The sequence below is a fragment of the Melopsittacus undulatus genome, chromosome Z, assembly GCF_012275295.1.
Source record: "Melopsittacus undulatus isolate bMelUnd1 chromosome Z, bMelUnd1.mat.Z, whole genome shotgun sequence".
Classification (NCBI taxonomy): domain Eukaryota; kingdom Metazoa; phylum Chordata; class Aves; order Psittaciformes; family Psittaculidae; genus Melopsittacus; species Melopsittacus undulatus.
This window is the reverse complement of record NC_047557.1, coordinates 20,111,959-20,136,245: the sequence shown is the minus strand read 5'-3', so window position 1 is coordinate 20,136,245 and position 24,287 is coordinate 20,111,959. Positions and strand designations below refer to the sequence as shown.

Genomic DNA, 24,287 nt, shown 5'->3' with positions numbered 1-24,287 from the left:
AAAAAAGGTATTTTACAAGGCTTTTTTTCATTGTCTCCCTTCACTCCGTGTTGTTTTGTGCTCTCCTCCCATACATTTTGTGTTCCAAAGGTCCCAAAGGCTTACTGTCTCAATAGAAAAAATAAGTTTTTAAAAAAGAATTATCTTTCATACTTTTTGCAGAAAATATTTTAATGTGTGTAAAGGTGTGTGGAATGTGCAGAGAACTCTCTAAAGTAAGTGTTCTGCTTTTACACGCTATTATCAGGAGTGTGGAGCAACAACCTAATGCAACAGATAAGACGGCATTTGATGCATTACATGGTATAATTGAATGTCATTTGCCTCTGTTGACATATCCTCATTACTCTCTATAAAATACAGGATCCTTTCTAGGTTGTGTAGAGAGCAGAGACCACAGAAGACTGCCGTGACCTGACATCCAAGTACCCAGGAATTCATCCAAATTAATCTGCCTTTCCTGTAAAAGCTATTTGTTCAAGTGCTGCTTGGCAGCACTCACAATACCTCTAAGAAAGATGTTACTGAGACACCTACATTAACAGTTTAAATATTAACCACCTCCTATTTACCTTTGTTGTCTCCTTCATCACTGTGGTGAGAAAGCAGCATGTGGTGTGTATGTACATCTGTGTGTAAAAGGACAAACTATATATCAGGAAACAAAAAAAAAACCACTCAGCTTTGCAAAATAGGAGCAAGCATGGCAGAGATTATATTATAGAGGATGGGATTGGTTACCTTGGAAACAGGTTTGAATTCTTTAATCAAACAAGATTCTCAGTATTGACCTATTTCCAACTGCTGTGTGTGGATTTATGGTGGAATTTTGGGCAAAGTTTGTACAAAAAAGTCTTCCTATGAACACTGAATATTTGTATACTGCTTAAATGTATTACTTTGTTTCCTTTATGCTTTTAAGCCTTTACAGTGATAAATATAGTTGAAAACAGAGGGGAAAAAATGAAGTAGAAAGATGCAATATTCTGCCTGACAAGAATTTGTTTCCAATGTATTTGAAGTACTCGTCAACATTTAAAAATACTTCGGCCAACATACTATCTTCTTTACAATAGCTATTTAATAAATAAAGGTATACAACTGTTTATGGAAACAAGCCATTCCCTATTCTATTATAGAACTTACAAAGCTGAGATGTTCCATCAGGCATTATTTGTCTTCCATGTCCTCAGCTCCAAAGGTTTTGTTTTATTGCTCCAAAAGTTTGTTTCACTACTCCAAAGGTTTATTTTATTTTTATAAGAACCAACATTTTACATGGCATTTTTGCATTAAGCCTATTACAACCACCATTCAGTTCTGGTCAGACCTTTAATGCAGAGCATTAACAATAGAAGATAACTGTGACTAAATCTACCTTTCTCATCATATCCTATAAAACTTCAGAGTATAGGAAAGTGAAAACAGAAGATACTTAATATAGGGTTTATACACACAAACACAGACGGAAAGCATGTATGCAGTACCATGTATTACCAAGTTAGGAATCCTCCTAGGTTATCTGGATGTTTAAGTGATACAGTGGAATGCAGCATCACACATGACATCACATCCTAAAAGCAGCCAAGTTGCCAGGCTGGTATATATACCAATTATCACCCAGTCTGAATTATTTTGAGTGAATTTTACTCTGTTCTTGACATCATGGAAAACCCAAGCTGGTGAATGAACAGAAAGAAAGGAAAGCAAAAAGCTCACCAACTGAATCTAATAAAGAAAGAGAATAATTGTGAACTGCATAAAGCAATACGGTGAAAATAGGGTTGGACTGCATGCCTAATGTACAGTTAGCTCATATCATCATACCTAAGTGATAATGTGATTTTTAGAGCCACTCTTTAGGTTGTTGTATCAATTATATTGTCTGAAGTCATCAATTTTTGAGTAATTTCTAGGGAGAACATATGGATTTGTTTGTGGTAGGGTATGTTTCTTGCAAGGAAATATATTAAAACAGCATTCCAAATATCAAGATTTAATTACTTTTAAAATTTCTCATAAACCCCAGCATTTTCTTTGAAATATAGCTTTTGAGATTGTGTTATTACATTTATTTTTTTTAAGTCATGATCATGGTCCTTTGTAAATGTCTGAAGAATTTTACAATACCAAAAAAGGCGTAACAATAACTGAACATCAACCCATAGAAACCGAACAAAATGGAGTCCTTTGCAAGACAACAGTCCCTCTCACCACAAGGTCTTACGCATTTTAAATGAGAACAAAATATTTTCTTAACTCTGATATTTCCCCCCCCCCCCCCCCCAAGTTCTCACCTCAGTAATAATAATCTTTTTGAGATAAAAGAGAAGATTGTTGGACTGACTGAAATATTTTATTTTAGTTTGGCTACAGAAACAGGACTTGCCTAGCCCAATAATATAGCCAGGTCTGATGATAGGGTATGCTCCCTGCCTATACAGAGGGACCTACTTTTTAAAATTCTGGGCACATTTCTGGCAAAGTATAGCTGGAAATAATTATCAGAGGATTTATTTCTAGGTCCTTCTTCAGTGTATAATGTGTACAGGTCAGATAATTATTGACACTCTTACAATAGAGTTTAAAAATCCCTTATGAAAATCATTCATATGGGCAAAGTGTCAACAATTAGGCTATAATCTCTTTGCAGTTCATAATGCCCCTGAAGTCCAATTGTCTGCCTTTCATGTGTTAACACACAAGTATAAGTTATATATTTTACAGATCTTATTCTCATATCCTTCCATTATTCTTATTAAATCTGTCTAGTTGAAGATTAATACCTTCCTTCCTGGGACATTTGTCAGTGAATGTATCATCACAGACAATATTTTACCTAAAGCAGATATCATAGAATCATAGAATAGTTAGGGTTGGAAAGGATCTTAACATCATCCTGCTCCAATCGCCCCTGCCATGGGCAGGGACACCTCACACTAAACTGCGTCACTTGGCTCTGTCCAACCTGGCATTGAACACCACCAGGGATGGCGCATTCAAAACTTCCCTGGGCAACCCATTCACATCCTTTATAAATTAGTACTTTCATGTTTGTGACTCCATTCTCCCCTTTGTTTTGTTTTGTTTTTTTTTTTTCTTTGTTTGGTCATAGCCTAATATAAATGAGCAATCAAAAATCAGGAGAAAGCATATGAGGTGATATTGGGTGGGCTGCTCATCAACAGCACATTTGCTTCAGCTGAAGAGCTGAAACTATTTCTTCAAGTATGAATATTGAAAAATGTTACTCTACTGATAGCTCTTCCAAGTACTCCTATAACAGTCATACATATTTAAAAATTACAATAAAGCGCTCTGGACATATCATTTGTCCCTGTCTTCTTTCATGTGTGTTAGACAACCAGCATTGGACATGCTTTGCATTCTGGTGTTTGTTATGTTTCTATTTTATACCACATTTGTCACCTGTTCACTATGTTACAGAGATAAGATTGCCTGCCATTTTTTTTAAATAAGTGGATATTGTGAATTAGCTGCTGCAATGAATTAATGCACCAAACACAGCAATAAATGTCTGAAGGAAGAAACAAGCTCAGCTTCAGCCTATTTCATTTTCATCTTTCATCTCCACAGTTTTATACATGTCAGGAGGCATACATTTTGGCATATTTCTACTGTGAACATGATATTTTGTCTTAGAATTTGTCTGGAATTTATTTAAAACTTGACAGGTTTATATTCTTGAACCACGTCTCATGAAGGGCTAAAGCTCTTCTGACAATGCCAAGGACACTGGTGCTCCAGAAGCTTGGCCAGCCCTGGCATATGCCCTGACTGAGCAAACGGATTCCTGTGGCTTCTAAATACAGCAACTTTCTTTGGCTTTAAATTGCCCCTGGCCTGAAGGCTGAGCAATACTGCTTTTTGTGTCCTGGTGAGCTGGCACAAAATGTGCACCCCTTGCCTGCCATTAGTGAAGATACGGAGAGTTTCCCAAAATGGAAAGTGGCTGGAATAAGTACAGCCAATACTACTGACCTAATGAAAGCCCATCAGAACCACTTTACTTTTCTGTTCTCTTCCCTCAAAAAAGTGAAAAGATTCTTAATATTTTTCCTTATCCTTCTTAAGCATGGTTCTCACTATTCACATTCCTAAGCCCCCTTATAGCCATTCAGTCTATGCCTTTTACTTTGCACTCCTGCTTTCGCCTTTATTACAGTTATCTCTCCAAAAGCCAAAGCCTGAAGAAATAATCTACATCCCTCAAGTATTCTTTATGTGTGTAGGGAACAAGCAGAAAAACACAACAAAATAGTCTTCTGATTTGACAGAAAAGATTTGATATTATTTTCTTCATGCTTTTTGCTTCTTTCCACCTTATCTAAATTCTAAGAAAAACTCTGAGACTTTCTCAGAAGGCTTCATTGCCAAGGCTGAGAAGGAAACCAGGTACTCCACAATAAATCATATATATATTCTTTATACAAATTCTCTCTTTCTACTCCATTTATTTAGTTTTTCTTCATGAATGCAGAATCTAATGTAAACCAAATCACTAGGAAACGGTAATCAAAAGAAATGCTAAAAATGCTGATTAATGTCTGAATATTAAATAAGCAATATTCCATGTTTTTCAGGCACATAATTAGGAAGAATCGGCCGATTTAATCTTTGATGGTCTTAGCTACAGCTGCGAATGAGAGAGAAAAAGACATTTTAAACCTGACTTTTAAGAGTGTTGAGGACTTCAGCTCCCTCTGCAGCAGGTTCCTATGTGTATGATATTGTAAAAAAAATTTTTAAAAAATTGAAAAGGAGAGCAAACAAATTAATGAATCAATAGTTTTCAATTAAGTATACCCAGGAAAGTGAGACAGTGCCTTCAGCATAAACAAAAACCCCCAAAAGCAATACAGTAAAAATTAAGGTAATGAAATCTATATTGACTGACTGACTTAATAATGCTTAAAAGGGAATCCAAACACTTGTGTTTATGAGTATTTCTCTCCCTAGGATTCTCATGCAAAATATATCAAGTTTGTTTTTCTGTTCAAATCTTACCACATCAGAAAGGAGTGCTGCATTTCCTGGAGTTTTTAACTAAGTCATATCAGTGAACACTAAAAAAACCCTTAAATATATCCAAATGTGAAAATGGTTATTTTGTGATGCCATTCCTCACCTTGTAACTTTCACTACTAGGTAAAGATCCTTTATTTCAAAATAGAAATCAGTATCTTTAGTTCAAGTAACTCCAAATCTAGGAGAGATTGAGGATGAATCCTCTACAAAAAAAAAGCACTATTAATAGGGTGAATAAGTATAGGAAATATGGAAACATATTGGGTGTGTACATACATCATAGAATCATAGAACAGTTAGGTTGGAAAGACCCTTAACACCATCAAGTTCTAACCTCCCTGCCATGGGCAGGGACACCTCACAATAAACCATGTCACCCAAGCCTCTGTCCTTGAACACTGGCCTTGAACACCGCCAGGAATGGAATATTCACAACTTCCCTGGGCAACCCATTCCAGTGCCTCACCATCCTTACTGTAAGGAATTTCTTCCTTATATCCAATCTAAACTTCCCCTGTTTAAGTCTTTTTATAAGCCTCTTTTTTCCTTCTGAGTTTTCTCACCAGCTCCTTATCCATCCAAGGAGGTCTCCTGAGCCTCCTGCTGCATTTCCCTCTAGTCGGGATGCAACACTCTTGAGCTTGTAGCAGGTGATCCTTGAATATCACCCAACAGTCTTGGCCCCCCTGCCGTCTAGGGCTATATCCCATGGAACCTTACTAAGCAGGTTCCTGAAGAGGCCAAAGTCTGCTCTCTTGCAGTCCAGGGCAGTGAGCTTGCTGCACACTCTTCTCACTGTCCTGAGGATCTCAAATTCGACCATCTCGTGATTGCTGCAATGAAGGCTGCCCTGGAGCTTCACATTTCCAACAAGCCCTGTCCCATTGGTGAGCACGAGGTCAAGCAGGGCACCTCTCCTTGTCGGCGCCTCTATTGCTTGCAGAAGGAAGTTGTCTTCCACACAAATAAGGAGCCTCCTGGATTGCTTGTGCTGGGCTGTACCGTCCCTCCAGCAGATACCAGGGTAGTTGAAGTCCCCCATGATGACAAGGGCCTGTGAGCATGAGGTTGTTCCTATCTGTCTATGGAGTGCTTGATCCACAGAGTCCTCTTGATCAGGTGGTCTGTAACAGATCCCCACAGTAATGTCCCTCATCGCTGTTCTCCCTTTAACCCTGGCTCACAGACTCTCTCTTCACAGCTCACCTGTCCACAGACACAGCTCCATACTCTCCAGACTATCTCCAACATAAACAGCAACTCCCCCTTCCCGTCTGCTGGGCCTGTCTTTTCTAAAAAGCCTGTAACCTTCCATTGCAACACTCCAGTCAAAGGAGCCATCCCACCATGTTTTGGTGATGCCTATTATATCATAGCCCTGTAGATGTGCCCACATCTCTCATTCCTCTTGTTTGTTCCCCATGCTACGTGCATTTGGATAGAGGCATCTGAGCTGAGCTCCAAATGAAGCCGGCTCATTGGCTGGAGTGGCTGGAATATCTCAACATTGCTCCAAGCATTTATTATAGATGCTGGCAACTGACTGGGAGTATTGGGATGGAATGATGCCCCCCTCAGCCAACACACCTAGTTTAAGCTTACTTGACCAGTCTGGCAAGTCTCCTACCAAAACAGCTCTTCCCTTTCATTGGCAAACAAGCTCCACCGACCTCCGATAGACTTGGTCTCCCAGATTGAGTCCCATGTTCTAAACACCTAAACCCCTATGTTTCTGTTCTAACACTGTTCTAACACTGCTGTTCTAACCATCACAGAATAAGACAGCTAGTGCTTCAAGTATTTTTCTGAATAAGAATAAGCGTACATTATATTTTGCCTTGATAGGCTTTGCAGCTTGTAAAGCTTTACTTTTACTCTTTTTCTCCAGCATCTTAAAGAAAATGAAATCTAGAAACTTGTTTCAGTATACTGTATTTTGGTGAGACTGCTGCATATCAGAAGATCTTTGCCTTTACAAAGACAAAACCCATGTAATAAAGCTGTGACAGGGACCTACAGCATCTGTGGGGTTCTACAATAATGCTTCAATCCAACTTGCACAGACGGTGCAACTTCACACTTAAATGCTTCCCTACTTCTGCTAGACTGGCTAAGCACAGGCATAGGCCAGGAAGATTTGTCCATGGCTGGGAAATACGCTGGCAGCATATGAGGCAGCTTTAGTCTGGAAGCCATAAGAGCAAACATAAGTACTTCTTTTGTATGCGGTAAAAGACAGAACAGCATGGGAGACAGTATCCAGCTGTCCTCACTTTGCACAGCTCATGGAAATACAAACTGCCTTAACCTACTCAGTAATTTAACATAAGCCTTTAACCTTCATGACCTTTCTGTAACTTATAGGATGAACTCAACCACTGGAAGTTCTTCCCTCAGAAAGCAGTGTGGGTTACCAGCTGAAGAGCTCTTACAGAAGGGTGCTGCCCATATCTGTGTGGATAACTACGTTTTCTAAGCCATTCCAGCACTGCTTCTTGGATAGTATAGTTCCCTGCTGGCTTAAGCTGAACATGCTTTGAAAGTTCATTCTAGCCGTTAGTGCTCAGGAAGCGATTTTGTGGAGAAAGGATTGTCATTAATAGCTTCAACTTTATGCTATGAATATACCAGATCAATATTGAAACACTCTTCTTTGGTCTTTTGCTGCACTGTTCTCAAGACAACCTTTGCTGTCAGAAAAGTCAGCTTCAGCTGTTTATTACATAAACAGGCTGAAATGTAAGAAAGCTGCTTCAGACACTTTCTGGCAGTATGTATGTGTTCAGCAGTGGGCTCTGACAGATACTAAGTGAAAGGAGAACTATTCCAAAACTTCTTTAAATATATTTTACAAGCCTCCTTCTACTTTATGAAATGCTGTCAGTCTGCAGCATTCTTCTTCCTAACAAAAGCCTTTTCCCTTCCTCCCTATCCCTTCCCATGAAGACTTTAGCCAGTTTAGTGAGGAGGGGTGTCGTGGTTTAAACCAAGTCCCCCAACTCCCGGAGAGTTAGGAAGAAGAATCCAAAGAATGTAGCCCCCATGGATTGAGATAAGAATGGTTTAATTGCTAAGGCATAACACAAAACCCCTACTGCCATTTACTACTACAAATAATAATGATACAGCAAACAGCAAGTGAAAAGAATACAACACCCCACCAGCCACCGACCCATAACTCACTCCACCCTGCCCGGCTGAGCACCGCGTGCTCCCTCCTCCATTTTTCTCCAGAGCTCTACCTCTCCAGCCCTCTTTTTCCCAGTATGCATCCTGGGCATCACGTGCTATGGTATGGAATACCTCTTGGGCTAGCCTGGGTCAGGTGTCCTGTCTCTCCTTCCTCCCGGACTCCCCTCTTCCACCTGGCTGGAAAAAACCTTGAACAAAAACATCCTTAAAACATGCTCAACCCATGACAAGGGGATAAACCCTATTTTTAGAATAGGAGTCTCAAGAAGATGCTGGTGTCCTGCACTAAGGAGAAAAACTAAGAACACCGACAAAAATTAAGATGTCAGAAGGCTAGAGGGTATGGAAGGTAGAGAGAGAGAAATCAGCATGAGATGGTGTACGAATTAAATAAAGATCAGTAACTGGAATTCCAAATAAAGACAAGCTTCCAGCAGCAGTTCCCCTGTGACTGTGATACGTGCGCCCTCCTGCTCCATCCCAGTCACAGTCAGGGGACAGGTGCTCAAACTGCAGGAGATGATCCATGCTGCCTCATTCCCCAGCCCTCACTCAGCTCCCCCTAATTAGTGTAATTTTCTGGTTCTTGCAGGTCCCTGTGATACCTCCTGCAGCCCTGTGACTGCCCTGCTGTGAGGACTGTGCCCCTCAGCAAGAGCTGCTGCCCTCACTTATTGCAGAAACTGACTTGAGAAAAGCTCTGAAGAATGTCTGATCACCTTCTAGTCTCTACTAGCAATATATCTGCTTCCCAACATAACCACCACACTTGACAAACACCTTTGCTTCTTCATGGATGACTTGGAGGACCTGTGTCTTTTTTCAGATCCCTTCTTTAAAGCCTCATTCTGTCGATATGGGATTTCCTCTCTCCAAAAAGAAGACAAGGCCTCATAATCCTTTTCACTGTCTGCCTGAACTCCCTCTTTGCTGAGCAGGAGAGCACTTTTGGTCTCTTTAAGAGAGTAGCAGTTTTGCACAGTTCCCTTCCGCTTCCTGAGACATTTCACATCAAGCTGGTGGGACAGCTCTTGTAAAGCTCTGCCTGAATTTTCCCTGTGTGACTCTACCGGGAAAGAGATAACTATTTAATTGGAATGAAAACAAATTAATCTTTAGCTCAAGGCTTGCAGTTTGCATAGTCTTATAAGAAAGCTTGTTTCCTATCCCAAGCTTCTTCAAAGTAGGAGCCCTGAAAGTTATCTCCTTTGGGAGGGCAAAAATGAAGACAACTTAACTTAAATGTGTGGAAAAGATTCGTTTTTATTTTTCTAGTAACACACTGGGTCCAGAAGACTGTTTTACTACGGCAGACAGTACAAAAAGCCATTAGATAAGCCAATGTTGCTATGCTTCTGTTTATATATGTAAGCTCTGACTGCACAACTAACACAGAGAAGAGTCTCCATGAAGACTGAAATGACATTTTAAACACCCAGGACTTTCAGAATATAAATCTCTCTTAACAGATACTGTACGAATTTTCAGTTAGAGGCAACACTTCCTGATCATTCTTGATTATTGTTGTATTTTCTGTAATCTACTCATGTGAATGTACACATAGGCAAAAAAAAAAACTCTGTGAAGATTACAAAAAATTATGAAGTGCTTGTATTCAAGATGAATTACCAATATCAACTTTTTTTGATCTATGAAGAAAAGGTCTTTAAATATGCATAGAAATATAACCTCAACTGCCATAGAAAGTGTTGAGTATTTGTCGCTTAAAAGCTTAGATTATAAAGGCTGTACCAAATAAGGAGAAAGGCCAAGATGACCAATTTCAATTTGTGCATCTAAAAATATAATAAAAAGTGTTATTTCTTATTTTCCAAGTGAGCCATTCCCTATCAACTGTTTTTAATTGATGTAACACTTTCGTTTCACTTGCTGTGAGCAAAGCACTGTAAATAGAGTTAGCATGCAAGTGACAGGAGGTATTTCAAGATAAAATACATTCTGCCTGGAGTATGATCCTTTTATGATGTGAACACATGGCATAGCATGTTTGCTACACTTAGAGGGGAGCTGAGAGCTTATAAAAGCCATTCCTGCCAGGAACATTGGACAGCTACAACTCTTCCTGTGGCTTCATGTGTGAACAAAATTTTAGCCGCATTTTTAAAAATTCCAGTAATAGCAGGAAAGAGTAAAAACAGATTGAGGTACCTATTTTCCCTAGTAGAGTTAGAGATGACCTGATACATAGCAGCATCTACTTCTCCACTCAGTGTTTCCAGGAGTGATGGACAGACCCAGTGCCTTGTAATTCCCTCGCCCCAATTCCACTACAACCATTGCTCACAATCTCCTTCTGAAGCACTCTTTAGATTAAATACTTGTCACATATGATCACTGAGCTGTCATTGCCTGGCTCTTTTCTATTAACATCCCTAAATTGATAAGGCTAAGTATGCTAGGATTTCTCACAGGGAGAAGTGCAATGACTTTGTAGGAGTAATTTGTACTTAAAGTCTATATGTCATGAACTAAGCACTGGACAGTGATATCCAAGTTTAGGTAGAGCAAATTAGCTTAAGTGTTGGAACCAGTGGTATACCAGAATATCACTGGGGCGTCTTAGCTAATCTGCATCTTTCTGTTGTAGTTTCAAAGGAAACAGCAGCATCTTCAGCCATTCAGATGGTCCTCAGTTATCTGCACAAAAGGTAATTAAAGAAGACAATCTCTTCTCTGGTCCCTCTGCAGAGTTTTATAAGCAGCTTCTGACCCGCAAGGCGCCCTGTTTTCACTGCGAGTTCTGCAAGGGTATCACATGATGTTTGGAGAAAATAAGTGCTGTTGAAGCATGCTTTCCACTAAAGCCTATTTAATAAGAACACAAAAACTTGGCCCAAAAAGAAGGCAGGCTTTTCCGTCCTACTTATTCTCCAGAAAGATTTCTAAATCATTTAGATTTCTAATCATTTAAACCTTAACTTATGATTTCTAAAAACTTAAACCCTCTGTAGACTGTGTCAGATCTTTATACATGGTTTGCTTTATCAATATAACAATCATAATCTAGACTTGAGAATCATGTGAAACAATACAAGTCATCCAGTCCTCTGAGGACACAGATGATGGTGGAGGTGTCCCTGGCCACTGGAGCATCCTGTCTCACTGTCCAGCAGCACGTCCAGCCCAGGTTCCCCAGTAATGACTTCTTAACTTTATGAGCAGTGCTCTGGGTGCAGTTATGCTTCCCTGCTCCATGATGGGACCACCACATGCCTGGCTGGGTGCCTGCGACTTTCGAGGCTTGTGAAGAAGGAACTAATTGACTTGGCACCCAGGAACCTTGAGGCCAGTAGGGACGGGAAAAAGAAATCTGGTTGGTTGGTTTACTTGTTTCAGAAGACCTTTGGGGCCTGATAATGAGGGAAAAGAGAATGAATACATGACCAGCTAGGTCACAGAAATGGCCTTATAAAATGGTGTTAATTACGCTAACCATAGGTGCTGGGGAGCAGTGGCTGTGGTCAAACCTGCATACAATGAAAAGAGATTTATTGATGTAAACTCTTTTTTGAGTCTGCAATTTTGGACTTTTTTTGTAACGATCAGACAGTGCTAGATTGTAATGGTTTTTTACAGCTCTGCTGCATTTGTACCAGATGTAGTCTGCTTGGAAAATACCTGTGTTCTGATCTTCCTAAGAAGCTTAAATACGCAGGTCTTCAAGCACCATGCAATCTGCTCTGGCAGCCAGCTGGAATATACTACCACAATGGTTTTAAGATTCATTTAAGTTACTGTTCACAACTTAATAGAAACTGAAATTGCCAAAAGCTGTTAATGCCCTGATGTACTCTGGTGTCCTGATGTGTGTGGATTTGGCATTGGTTCAAACAACAAATGGGACTGAAAAAAAAGAACTTTGGTTTGTTTGTTTTTTTTTCCTAACCAGAAAGCATTCATTATTAAGCATTCAGTATGAATGTCTTAGTTTAACGGTCAAGGTCTTACAATATTCTGATGAAAGACACCATAAATGTTGTTTCATTTGCAGACCATACCTAAATAGCATTATGCTCTGAAAATAACCACTCCTACTGGTTACATTGCCATGTCACCTTGCAGTTTGGGTTTCAATACAAGAACATTGACAGAACTTTCGCTGCTTGATCAGAGGGCTGAATTCCAATAAAATTTGCTTTACTCACCCACACACAGCCTGTGTCTCACATAGTTATAATCCTTTTAGAGCTGCCAGTGCTTGACACTCTAAATAAACCATGTTGAAATCAGATGCAGAGAAAAGAAGGAATCAAAAGCAGAGGAACTAACAGGAGAAAGGCAGTGGACAGTGGTGAAGAGGCTAATGAGAGAGAGGGAACACCTGCCCACAAGGCTGTACACTGCTTTCTGCTGACTGCCAGCAGTTTTGTTGTAGTCTGTTTTGTTTGGGTTTTGAACAAATAACCCCTAGGCTATATGAATGAAATTGCAGCCTCTAGTGCTGCTGACATATATCCTATTCCACAGAAGATAACTGCAAATCTGAAATACCAAAAGAACATCTAATTCAGTGAATCTCAGTGTTTGAGTTTGGTGCAAGAGCCATAACTCCTTTGAAGTTAAGAATGACAGATTTAGAGTACAGAGAAAAGCAAATCTTTCACAACTTGAGCTGAGAGTGGAACCTGTTTAGGGACATTACTGAGTCACTGATAAGACTCATGTGTTGGCTGGCAGCAGAGCTTTCATTTAGGAATGCTGAGTGACAGTGTAACTTTGTCAACATACACAATTACAGGGAGATAAAAAGAGTGTATTAGTTACTGTTCAGACAGTAAAGACTATCATTGACACAAGATTTTATGACATTTATTATCAATAAAAATAAATATTGTGAGCTGATGATAACATGCTAGGCTTTGTTTTGTTTGCTACTGGCTGCGTCTCCCTATAAGATAAAGAGACACCCTATATTAAATGTTGGAATCAGTCTTTCATGTATCTCCTTTAGCATAAGGTAATATTACCACGGTAAGCTTTCTTATCTTTCTAATAAACTCCACCAGCTTACCACTGACCTCTCAGAGGCATTTTCCACTTTAAGGTTTTGAAAAATAAAAGCGTTATCACAGGAAAAACAGACAAACCTGAAAATCTCATTAAGAGTATCTTGGTATAATTAATGGACAGCAGTTCAGCACAACAGCATTTAGATGTTAATCTGAACATCTGGTTTGCTTTCATCTACCCCAGTGTAACTGTCTGTGACCACACCTGAAGAGCAGGATCTGATACAGAATGGAAGACACCTCCTTTATTTAACAGTTCTCTAAATGGCTGGATGTCTACATTGCCTCATCAGCTATGTAATGAAACTCTACTATGAAATTTCCAGCCCAACAAAGCAAGTTTATGTTCACAGTGTCACATCTGCACTATTATTATTAATTATTCATGTTTAGTTCAGTTACTAGCTGAGAGAGAGCAGCCTACAAAATGGGTATGTTCTAGTTCTTGCTGTGTGATCATAAAGAGCAATGGGCTGAAACTCACTAACAGATAATTCTGCCACATATGCTCCTGAGAATTAAAACTGAAGTATGGAGATGGTTAAGCCAGGCTTCTCTTGCCAGATGTACATGGTAGCCAGGCATGATTTGCTAGGTTGTGATGTTTCCCAAACAAAAGACTTGTCCCAACTAGAAGACCTATCAGACAGAGCTGTCACCTGGAAAAACAGCCTAGGAAAGGAGTCATTCCTTACTACTGTGTGGCTCTAACACAAAGAGACGGAATGGATCCCCAGAACTGCAGCCCTTATCTGTAGGGTGGAGGCTGTGGAGAAGGTGCAATCACGCTCATGATGTAGTTACCAGTCTGCAGCCAGTGCTAACAGGGAGGCTACAATCCATGAAATCCACACAATGGTGCTGGAATAAGTCATGTCTAGCTATGGCCAACAGCAGATCTAACCAACTGCCATGCAAACTGAAAAGGAAGAATAGGCAGTTATCTAAGCCATTTACTAGGCCAGTTTGGTCCAGTGGAAGCCAGAAGTGACTCAGTGCTGCTGGTGAGTTCGTAAAGCATATTATGGCAGTGACTGGGCATGATCTATCTGGGTGAGTGACAGCTGCCAATAACTTCCCGACTGTGCTGCCTGATCTCAAATTTGAGGGAAAACAAAGACATGGAGCACCCTGAGACAATTCTGTCCAGGCAGTATTTATTTGCTTTTCATATTAGACTCCTCACTGGCTGCATTAATACAGTTGGATGCTGCTAAGGACAGTTGAATAAAGACCCTGATACAAGAAAATGGCACATCTATAGTGAAGGAGGTTCAAAGGGGGTGTAGAACTTTCTGCAGAAGGGCTTAATCCCCATGAAAAAAGCAAGTGCAAACAAGAGCAAATAGGACCAAGCCCCACATATGGATAATTTTTGTTCCACAAGTGTGTTTCTTTCTATGCTTTAAGAACATAGAAATAGGAAAGAATGAAAAATGTCATGAAAACTTAACAGCTGTCTTTCCTGATTAACTGCTACAATGCATGAATAATTTTTTAGCACTAAACCTATTTAAAATGTTTTATGATGTGGTTTGAAATTTTAAGTCACAGATTTCAATTTTCAAGACAAAAACTACTTGGATAATGATTTGCATGAATTTCCATATATATTACGCATATCTAAATTCAGGGTTTAGTAGAAAGAAAAAGATAAGAATATATCTTCATCAAAGCAATGATGTCCAGGATATTGTGCTATTTAAGGCTAACATCAGACATTTTATCAGGAAGGGACTTTGAAAAAAAAACAGGTGCATGTTCTCTTTTGTCACTGCCAGTGTTCCAGGCAAAGCTAAAGCCATGTATTTTGTACAGTCAGTGATAAGAGGGGTTAATACATCACTCTCTGGCACACACAAAACTTCAAGCAACAAATAAATAGTTTGGATGACACTGAATATTTTTTTGTGGTCCATCATGAGTGGTCTTCTGAAAATCAAAGAAACCTGTAATTAAAAACATAAACCACTCTATCTGCAATATTTTCCTATCATCACAGATACCTTTTTTACTTAGGAAGATTCAGTTGCAGTCTAGGCTGCTCCTCCAACCTCCAGGGATCTGCCTGACCTTGAGTTTGAAATGCCAGGATACTGTTTCTTTGGACATGCTGGAAGACTTTGTAGTGGGTCTGTGAAACTGGAAAGCAAGTAGGTGGTTTGAGCGAGCACCGGTTTAGCGCTTATGAGCCAAAGTTTGATGACAGACTTTTGAGGGAAAAGATAGAATGTCATCTCAGAGAACTACTGTTTTCCATATGCCATTTTCTGCATAAGGAATTCCATCACGAACAATGGCTGAAAAATGGCTAAGCAACTTGACCTGTAACAGAGTTTTGCTTAAATATTTTAAAACACATTTTAAATGCTTTAATGTCATACTAAGATTAACTTGATAAATGTCTTGATATTATTTTGAGTGAGAAACAATATCCAATTTGTTGCTGGCCTTAGTTCTTAGAGGAATAAAAAGTTAAAAAAAAATTGGAAATAATTTTAATGTCATTCTGTACATAACAAAAGTCCATTTCCAATAGTGAATATTAAAAGGGAAAACTGTAAATTTTATGTAATTTCAACTTCTAACAATATTTCATATTGTAAAACGTGTTTTCATTTCCTATACTTAAGTCTATATAAAATGCCAGTCCTCTTTTGTAGAAGACTGACACAAATAATAATAAAAAAAACCCTGAACTGTGACAATTTTGAAATATTAATCCTAAAATTTCACCTTTTTATTTTCACACAAGATAATTTGTGCAATATTGGCATTTCATTCTTTTGTTTTAAACTGGAACAATAGCATGAAGCTATCCACCAATGTGCAACTTCTGACACCTGGCTGCCTGAAAACTATAACTGTGTCAAAAAAAAAACCAGGGACTTTGCTTAAATCCATCCATATCAAGCAGAATTAACACATTTAATATCAGCATGCTCCATCAGAATATTTTCTCAGCTGGCTCTAAACTGCATTGCTGTGTGCAGGTTGCTGTCATCAGCATGGCAGACTCCCTCAGTTTGTGCATGTCACCACTGGACATGATGCACTTTGTGTCCAGACAGAACCAAAATGGACAGAGCTCCTGAGGACACTCACAGGGAATACATGGTCTCCATCTGTGCCCTGCATGTTAGGTCATATATTTTGGCAAAGGGCAATGGAGGTTAAATTTGCCTAGAAGCATTTTCCAGATTTGTTCTCTGATATACTGAAAATATGGATTTTTCTTAAATGATAAAATTAAGTTCAGTATTGAGAGGTAAAAGAAAAATAGCCTGTCTGTAGATCAAGCATGTGCTGAGCATGAATATAAGACAGAAATTTTAGAGGCGGAAGCAAGAAGAAGGTATCCATTAGAACATATGCCCTTTAGAAGTGCATGTCGCAGTGCTGACATTAACTTAATGCACTTAATTTGCCTTCAGGACTTCTTACATTCATTCATTAACATGCTAATGTATTTTCCAATTTTATTTTTTTCTTAACGACAATTAAAAAAAAAACCCATTGTGTCTCTTATTACAACAGAGACATGATAGAAAAAAAACATTCTAGTGCATTGTAGCCATATCTGATAACTTATAGTTTACTTAAGGTGCTAAAAAGAAAGAGCAAGCTAATAGTTTGAAGAAATGGAACCATTTTTTCCACAGTGTTGGCCAGAATGACAACTAATACTGGCATACGCTGCAAATCCAGCTACCAAATGCCATGTTGTAGTGAATGCTTATACTTTGAAAAGCCCTAATGTTGCGTGCTATTTGAATTGATTGTAATGTAGTCACTCTTTAAGGTTCTGCTTTAAAACAATCCCAAATTATACTTAAAAAAATTTTAATTTAAGAATTAAATTCAAGAACTAATTTAAGAATAATTTTTAAGAATAATTTAATTCAGCCCTATATATTATAAGAAAAAACCCCACCACATTTCTGGTAATGGTTGAACTCCTAGTGCACAGTTCAGGAGCTACTGTGATCTTAGATGGCTACTGTTTCATTTCTATTTTTTTTACCCAGACCCAATTCCCAATTAACCATATTCCAAGTGTTACAAGTACAGAGGAAGGATGCACTATCAGTATTTTATTCTCTGGACTTTAATTTGAAAGTAACATAATTTTCATGCTGCTCCAAGCATATTGGTTAGTACTAAATTCTGCAAATAGAAATACAAGTAGAAATGCAAATAGAAATGCAAGTAGAAATACAGATGTGTAAATGGAGTTCTTAAAATCACTAATTACCTGCTGTGTCCTATGCGCCTGTTTCCTTCATAAAACAGACAGTTTATGTACCTTCTGATAACTGATTCCTTCTCAAAGGTGATGACCTTGAGCAGACTCATGATGGGGAGTTTTTTAAATGACACCAGTGAAAAAAAGATGACAGAGAAGTATCTTCCATGGAAGACCCTCTGAATTTCTTAAGGAGATGTGTAACCATAATCCTTTCCAATGGAGACATTAAAAAATATACATAATATCATTTTTTATAAATATTTTATTTTTTCAAGAGCAATCAAAATTTTTCCTAAGGTACTGTTGCCCCTGCTCCCATAGGCCTCAGCCAAAAATGCAGAAAGAAGTGATTCTGTAGACCTTGACAGGCTTAACAAACACAGATTATAACAGTAACTCAAAGCCTCTTTGGCTCCTTCAGCCTTTTGTGCTTCCTGAGGAAGCATCTCTGAATCTGCACCTTCAGCAATACGGAACTCTCAGATTCTGAATTCCTGCACAAGGAAGCCCTCCACAGCATTGCTTTCAGTAATCACCAGACAATGATAAAGATATTGCCAAACACTTGAAGCTGGAACAATGTTTTCAGGTGCAGAGGAGCAACTTACAGTGAGTGTAAACAATACACAATTTACTCTCTGTACCTGTCCAGCCTTCAAACTTTGCAAAGTTTCAAGTCTAGGGTTTCAACTGAAACATGAAACTTCAGGATTTTAGATCATGGTTCACATTCCTGCTGTTTCTGACCTAGTTACAGACGCTGCATTAAAAATGCCCTGCATGTAAATAAATCTTTGCCTCCAGCCATTTAAAGTCTGGAAAGGTTGTATTTATAAAAACAGGCTGAATTTCAGCTCAGAGGTTTTTATTTCCCTGGCACTCTATAGAACTCACCATACTGAGTTGATAGCATTTGCAAAGATGGTGCAAACCTTTCATGCTCTCCTTTCTACTGTACACTGCCATATATCTAAAACCACAAGAGGACTGAACCTCTAAGAGGAAAGGAAGAATAACAGCTCGTAGTGGAATGGAATGATGGAAAAGGCTAACAAACATAAATGCTACAGGTAGTAGTAGTAGACAAGAGGAATGAATGAAAACACTTTGACATTATAACTAAACTAAACCAAACCAAATACACACTTAAATGACCTGGAGTCACTCTCAACACATTTCCCTTTCGTATCTAATAAAAATAATTTTTTAAAGAAAATCAGATTGTACTACACTAATTATTGAAACTTACAGATACTGTCTGAAGAATTCAGCAAAGTGGACTCTTTTAGTTATTCCCTATTTCTAATTTAAACCTCAGCCAGGCAGAAAACAATGCCATAGTGGTTCCCATTTATGGGAAATAAATCCGTTCTCCAAATCTGCATTTTTTTAGGATGGCATGACAAACATGCACCAAGCTACTGCAAGGTATATCCCTTGCACATGCAGAGTATTAGCTGCATTTCTCCTGGAAAAAAAAAAAAAAAGACTCCTGGAAAGGCAGCTTCAAAATCTGGGCAGAGATCCACGGAGATCTGCTGTGCCAAAGCGTGTTTGATTTGCTGTTTCTGCAGCGAGATTTTCAGCACACATCTGCTCTCCCTGAATAAAAACAGAAATTGTTGGTCCTTGTAAACTTCTGACAATCTGTATCCAGAAAGCAGAATGATGTTTAGTGCTGTGACTACTGCCACTGGCATTTTTGCCAGAGGAAATGCGTTCAGAGACTGACCTGAAACTGAAGATAAATACTCCTCAATTATGTTATCAGAGTTTTTGAACATTTAGACTAACTGCTGATAAAGTCTAAGAATAATACAAAAAAATGTCCAAATTGGAGAAAACTATTAAGTACCTGTCAATTTGGTAGGTCAGTCTGAAATGTCTGTCTAGCCAGGCTCATTTAAACAGCCTCTATTGTAGTACATGTGAAACCACAAACAGAACAGAGCTATTTAGAGAGCACAGGTCAATTGATCATACCCTATAAGGCAGCAGTTCTGAAGTGACTGGACAACTATAGGACATGAGCATTTGCAGTGTATTCTTAGCATCATCCGCTGAATGAGACTAAAGGTACTGGGTGTATATACAGAAGAACTATCAAAAGTACCAACTCAAGATTTCTCATGCAACAGCTTTGAATCTCAAAAAACTTTTGTTGTTACTGTCATTTGCAATCTTTAAAGTTGTTTTATTTTAATTAGGGAAGGTCAAATGTGAATGTTTCCTGAAATGTCTGCAGTACAGTTGAAATTTATCAGACCTTCACGTCATTTAGCAAAGCTTGTAGATTAAAGCCTTTCTCAGTATCAGAGTGACAGCCAAATGCTTGTCTACTACACTGCTGCATATATACTGGTGCTAATAGGCTTAGATAAAGCTACAGGTACTATTTTTTTTTCTTTTTAATATAAAATGTTAATATTAAAATTAGATATATAACTTGTTTTAGCTGAATAGGTTCATGCTGACCTAAGCATGACATCTAGAAATGCAACTATCCTTTTGTTGTTATATAAAGGAAGAATGTCTGCCAGACTTCAGACTGAAAAAAATGCCTGTCAGTATGAGTACAACCAGTTTGAACTAATTGCTTTTAAAGAACCATCCCAACATACATTTTAAACTAAGCTCTTCTATCCAAATCTAAAAGGTACTTGTGGATTCATCATCCTGACTGTAGTTCAGTTTCTAGACCAAGCCTTGAAGCTGATGTGATTTGAGCATGCATTTGACCAACTGTGCATGTTTATGAAAAGCAGTGCCATCAGAGGTACATTTATGATAGAGAAAGGAATTTTTAAGCCCCAGAGAGGCTTAAAAGTTCCCACTTCCTCCCTCCAGATACTTCACAATTGCACAGATATATGTACATAGCCATGCTTCCTGTTCTGCAGCATTGGTGATTGTGAGTTTTCTTTAGCTACTCTCACGTTCAGAAGCATGCTGTAGTTTTGTAATTACTATCAAGACTGGCACATAAGCTAATAAAAATTAATTATCAGCTATGAGATTGGAGGAACAAAACAGAGGAAGAGCAGCAGGGCAGCAACTGGGCTCATGAAATTAAGAATAAAAATTACAAGCAAATGTATGTCTCATCCTGACAAGTGAGACACTGCGTCTCTGTCATCCCTTTCGTCATGCAGATGACTACTCTCAGCACATAATAATGCAATACCTCCTGTCCACTAAATTTCTATAGTAGCTGACAACTGTTTGGATAGCTTCTGGATAAAAATTATTAAAAAACCACATTTCACAAACCTTTGTAAGAACTCCATAGCTTTTAAATATTTTCTTCTCTCTTTAGTATGTTTTTTAATTAGTATGAAGCCTAGTTACTCTTTACCAGTAGACAGAGTGCCACCCATACCAGATCTAGGGGGCTGGAAAACAAACAAGTGGGAAAATTAACAATAAGTACTCATATTTACATTGGTTATAAAGAAACCTTTGTGTTGGAGGAAGCTAGATAATAAATGGCATGCCATCTGGTTTGCCCAGAGATGGGGCAATGAGATCTGCAGATTACAGCTGCTCCTAGATAGGCATTATTACCCAGTTAACCCAGTGCTTGAACAGAATTGGCCCATGAAGAAAGAACAGCAGAGGCAAAGCAAGAAAGTGCTTTAGCTGGCGAGCCCAGTAAATAGTGATGCTGGCAGCTACAACTTCAAGTTCACCTGGGAGGCTGGGTGCACTACTTGATTTCCCTGGCTTTGCTAAACCTTAACGGCAGCATCTTTGGATAATACTTTCAGCTATCTCCTGTTAGGAAGGAGATTCCATCTTACTGCTTGAACAGAGCAGTACTCACAAATGTGTAACAGACAGCACTCAGCATGATGCCTCCAGCATGCACAAAATGGGTAGAACATCCCTTTGGCATAACAAGCCACAGTGAGAAAACATGTCTTCTTCATTGGATATCAAGCAGAGACTCCTCTCAGATACATTCAATTGTCCAAAAGCTAGCTGTTTGGTCTGTACTAGTCATGCAAGCTTATTGGTTCTCTAGTAAATGGAAAGAGATGTTCACAAGAGCAATTTGGTACAGTAATACAGCCAAGGGTCCCATTTCTTGTAGAGTTGAGTTAAGCTAAGGTTCTCAGTTCTTATTTTCAAAGTGTTGAATAACCGGGCTCACCAAAAAACCCTCAGGGTGTAAAGAGAGAAGGTACTCCATGGATTCAGTAATGCTTTCTACCACAATAATAAGTAGGAGAGCATGAAAGAGAGAAAGTTTTTTTCTTGGAGAGTATGAGGCTGGGCAACAGTTTCTATTGGGAACCAGCATTGCAGCATCACTGCCTTTTACTTTAAGCCAAAAGAAGTACACAGTAGTGCATATCTTAAAATAAATAAGTAAATAAAAGCTAAAGAAACATACTGAAAAAATCACACAAACTCTGAACCAAATCCTCCGTCAAACACAGTCCTCCCATGGAAACATTATGCAAGACAGCATGGGGAGCACACATGACAAATGCTATTCATACCACTCAGAGCACTGCTAGGAGGCTCTTAGATATTAAAATAACTTGTAAAGGAAGAGATGAAGCTGTAATTAACTCTAGTTTTCCTTTTGGGTTAGCTTTACTTAAAAAAGCCTTAGATTGTTTGGATCCTGACTGACCCACATCTGCTTGAAACGATGTTGACGCGGGAGTCACGGACAACGCAGAGACGAGCAATGTGATCAAGCAATTGCCATTTATTAAGCATCAGACATAGTCTTTTATACATAAATCTGCACACTAGTTACATGCTGATTGGTTAACATGCCTTGCCAACAAGCTTTTGATTGGGCTTCACACAAAAATTCCTAATACAAGACATTTATTTACGTCAAGCGTTAACCTTAACATCCTTACACACTGCGGTTTTGCATCCTGTATTTTGTCTTATCTTTACAATTTTCACTTCCCCACTGCCGTTCCTGTCTAACCTCCCCAAGGCCTGGTACTTTTCCACTCCTAGAGAAAACCAACTCATGCTAACTAAATCCATACAACAAAATGACACACTTTTATGGAGACACTTTGAAATCCACATAATACAAGGTAATAAAAGTACCGTCCATTTTAGGTTCTGTTATTCTAAGGAAGCTTCCTCATCATTTTTATGCTTGAGGTACAGGACTGTCAACATAGTGTATAACCAGCTACAGTTAAAAACTACATGAGGAAAAATTAAATTAAATTAAAAGCCAACCCCCAAAAATGGTTTCACATTTTTTCCCATGAAATATGGAAACACTTTCTGGTGTCTTAGCAGTTATTCTCCACACTAGCATGTTGCTGATTTTAGAAGTATGAGTAACACGCATTATCTGGCATCACAGAAAACACTATGGTTACAATGAATTATATGCGACACACTGTAGAGCATTCATTGTCTTTCCATTAAAAATCTCACTGTATATTTGAGTATAGGAATACCTGGGCACTGCATTTGGAGGTAAGTTTTCCAAAACAACTTGCACTGTCACAGCAGGTGAATGATATCAAGTATGCTCTGTGCTACTTACTATAAATTCTAAGTTTTACTTACCAATCCTGAACAGCGTTGAAAGATTCCTCGTTTGTGATGTCATACATTAAAATGAAGCCCATTGCACCCCTGTAGTAAGCTGTGGTAATTGTTCTGTATCTCTCTTGACCAGCCGTGTCCTGAAATAATAACAAACAGAATTTTTGTGTTGCAAATAATTGATAAATTCTTATTTATTATTTTTAACAGAAAGAACACTCTGACAACAATTATTGTATAACTCTGCAATTCTACTCATAAAACTAATCGAGGGGAAGAAAACTGGGAATAACAGGAAAAAGAAGAATTCTGCACAGGATCATAACAGAAGGGACACATCCATTCTGTCATGAGGTGAGAGCAGAGAGAAACTGAAAGGCATGATCCTTCTTGTCAGCCAGCATCCCCAAGTTCTTCCTTTTAAGGGCTGCTCTCAATCCAGTCTTGAAAAATGTATCCTTGATTACAGCTGCTGACTTAAACTTACTGTAGATTCAGTAATCCAAGATGTAAAACTGACAGAATCACAGAATCCCAAGGGTTGGAAGGGACCTCGAAAGATCATCTAGTCCAACCCCCCTGCAAGAGCAGGGTAACCTAGAGTACATCACACAGGAACTTGCCCAGGCGGGCCTTGAATATCTCCAACGTAGGAGACTCCACAACCCCCCTGGGCAACCTGTTCCAGTGCTCTGTCACTGTCACAGTAAAGAAGTTCTTCCTGATGTTAACGTGGAACCTCCTATGCTCCAGTTTACACCCATTGCCCCTTGTCCTATCACTGGATATCACTGAAAAAAAGCCTAGCTCCATCATCCTGACACCCACCCTTTACATATTTGTAAACAGAAGTTAGACAACATGTCTGATAGAAGGTTAGGTTATGTCTCTGTGTGATAGGCCAGACTACACTTAAATTTTAATTTTTATACTCTGAGCTGCCTAAGCCTGTACGAACTGTGGTCTGGAGGTTGGATAGCTGCTCCCAGATTTTCTGGTGGTATAACTGAATATTAAGGTACTAAAACTCTTTCGCTAAGACTGTGCATATTCCAATATTCAGATCAGTTCATTCTCAATAGGTCTGCTAGTAAGATAAATGTATCATTGAAATGTTGAATAAAATAATTTCTTAGCAGAAGAAATATCATATAAACCCATTTATTTGTATTTCTTTAATGGAAAAAGGTTTACTCCCACATGTTTTGCTGCCTTATTTGATTTGATAT

General features: G+C 38.7%; 1 protein-coding gene across 2 annotated transcripts in view; it reads right to left on the bottom strand.

The window, feature by feature from the left end:
• RAB3C (RAB3C, member RAS oncogene family) overlaps positions 1-24,287 on the bottom strand; it is a 115,293-nt gene that overhangs the window by 40,249 nt on the left and 50,757 nt on the right. For both annotated transcript variants that reach the window (XM_034073063.1, XM_005151936.2), the window contains exon 3: positions 23,080-23,198. In XM_034073063.1, coding sequence (XP_033928954.1) covers positions 23,080-23,198 — 119 coding nt within the window. The remainder of the gene's footprint in view (positions 1-23,079; positions 23,199-24,287) is intronic.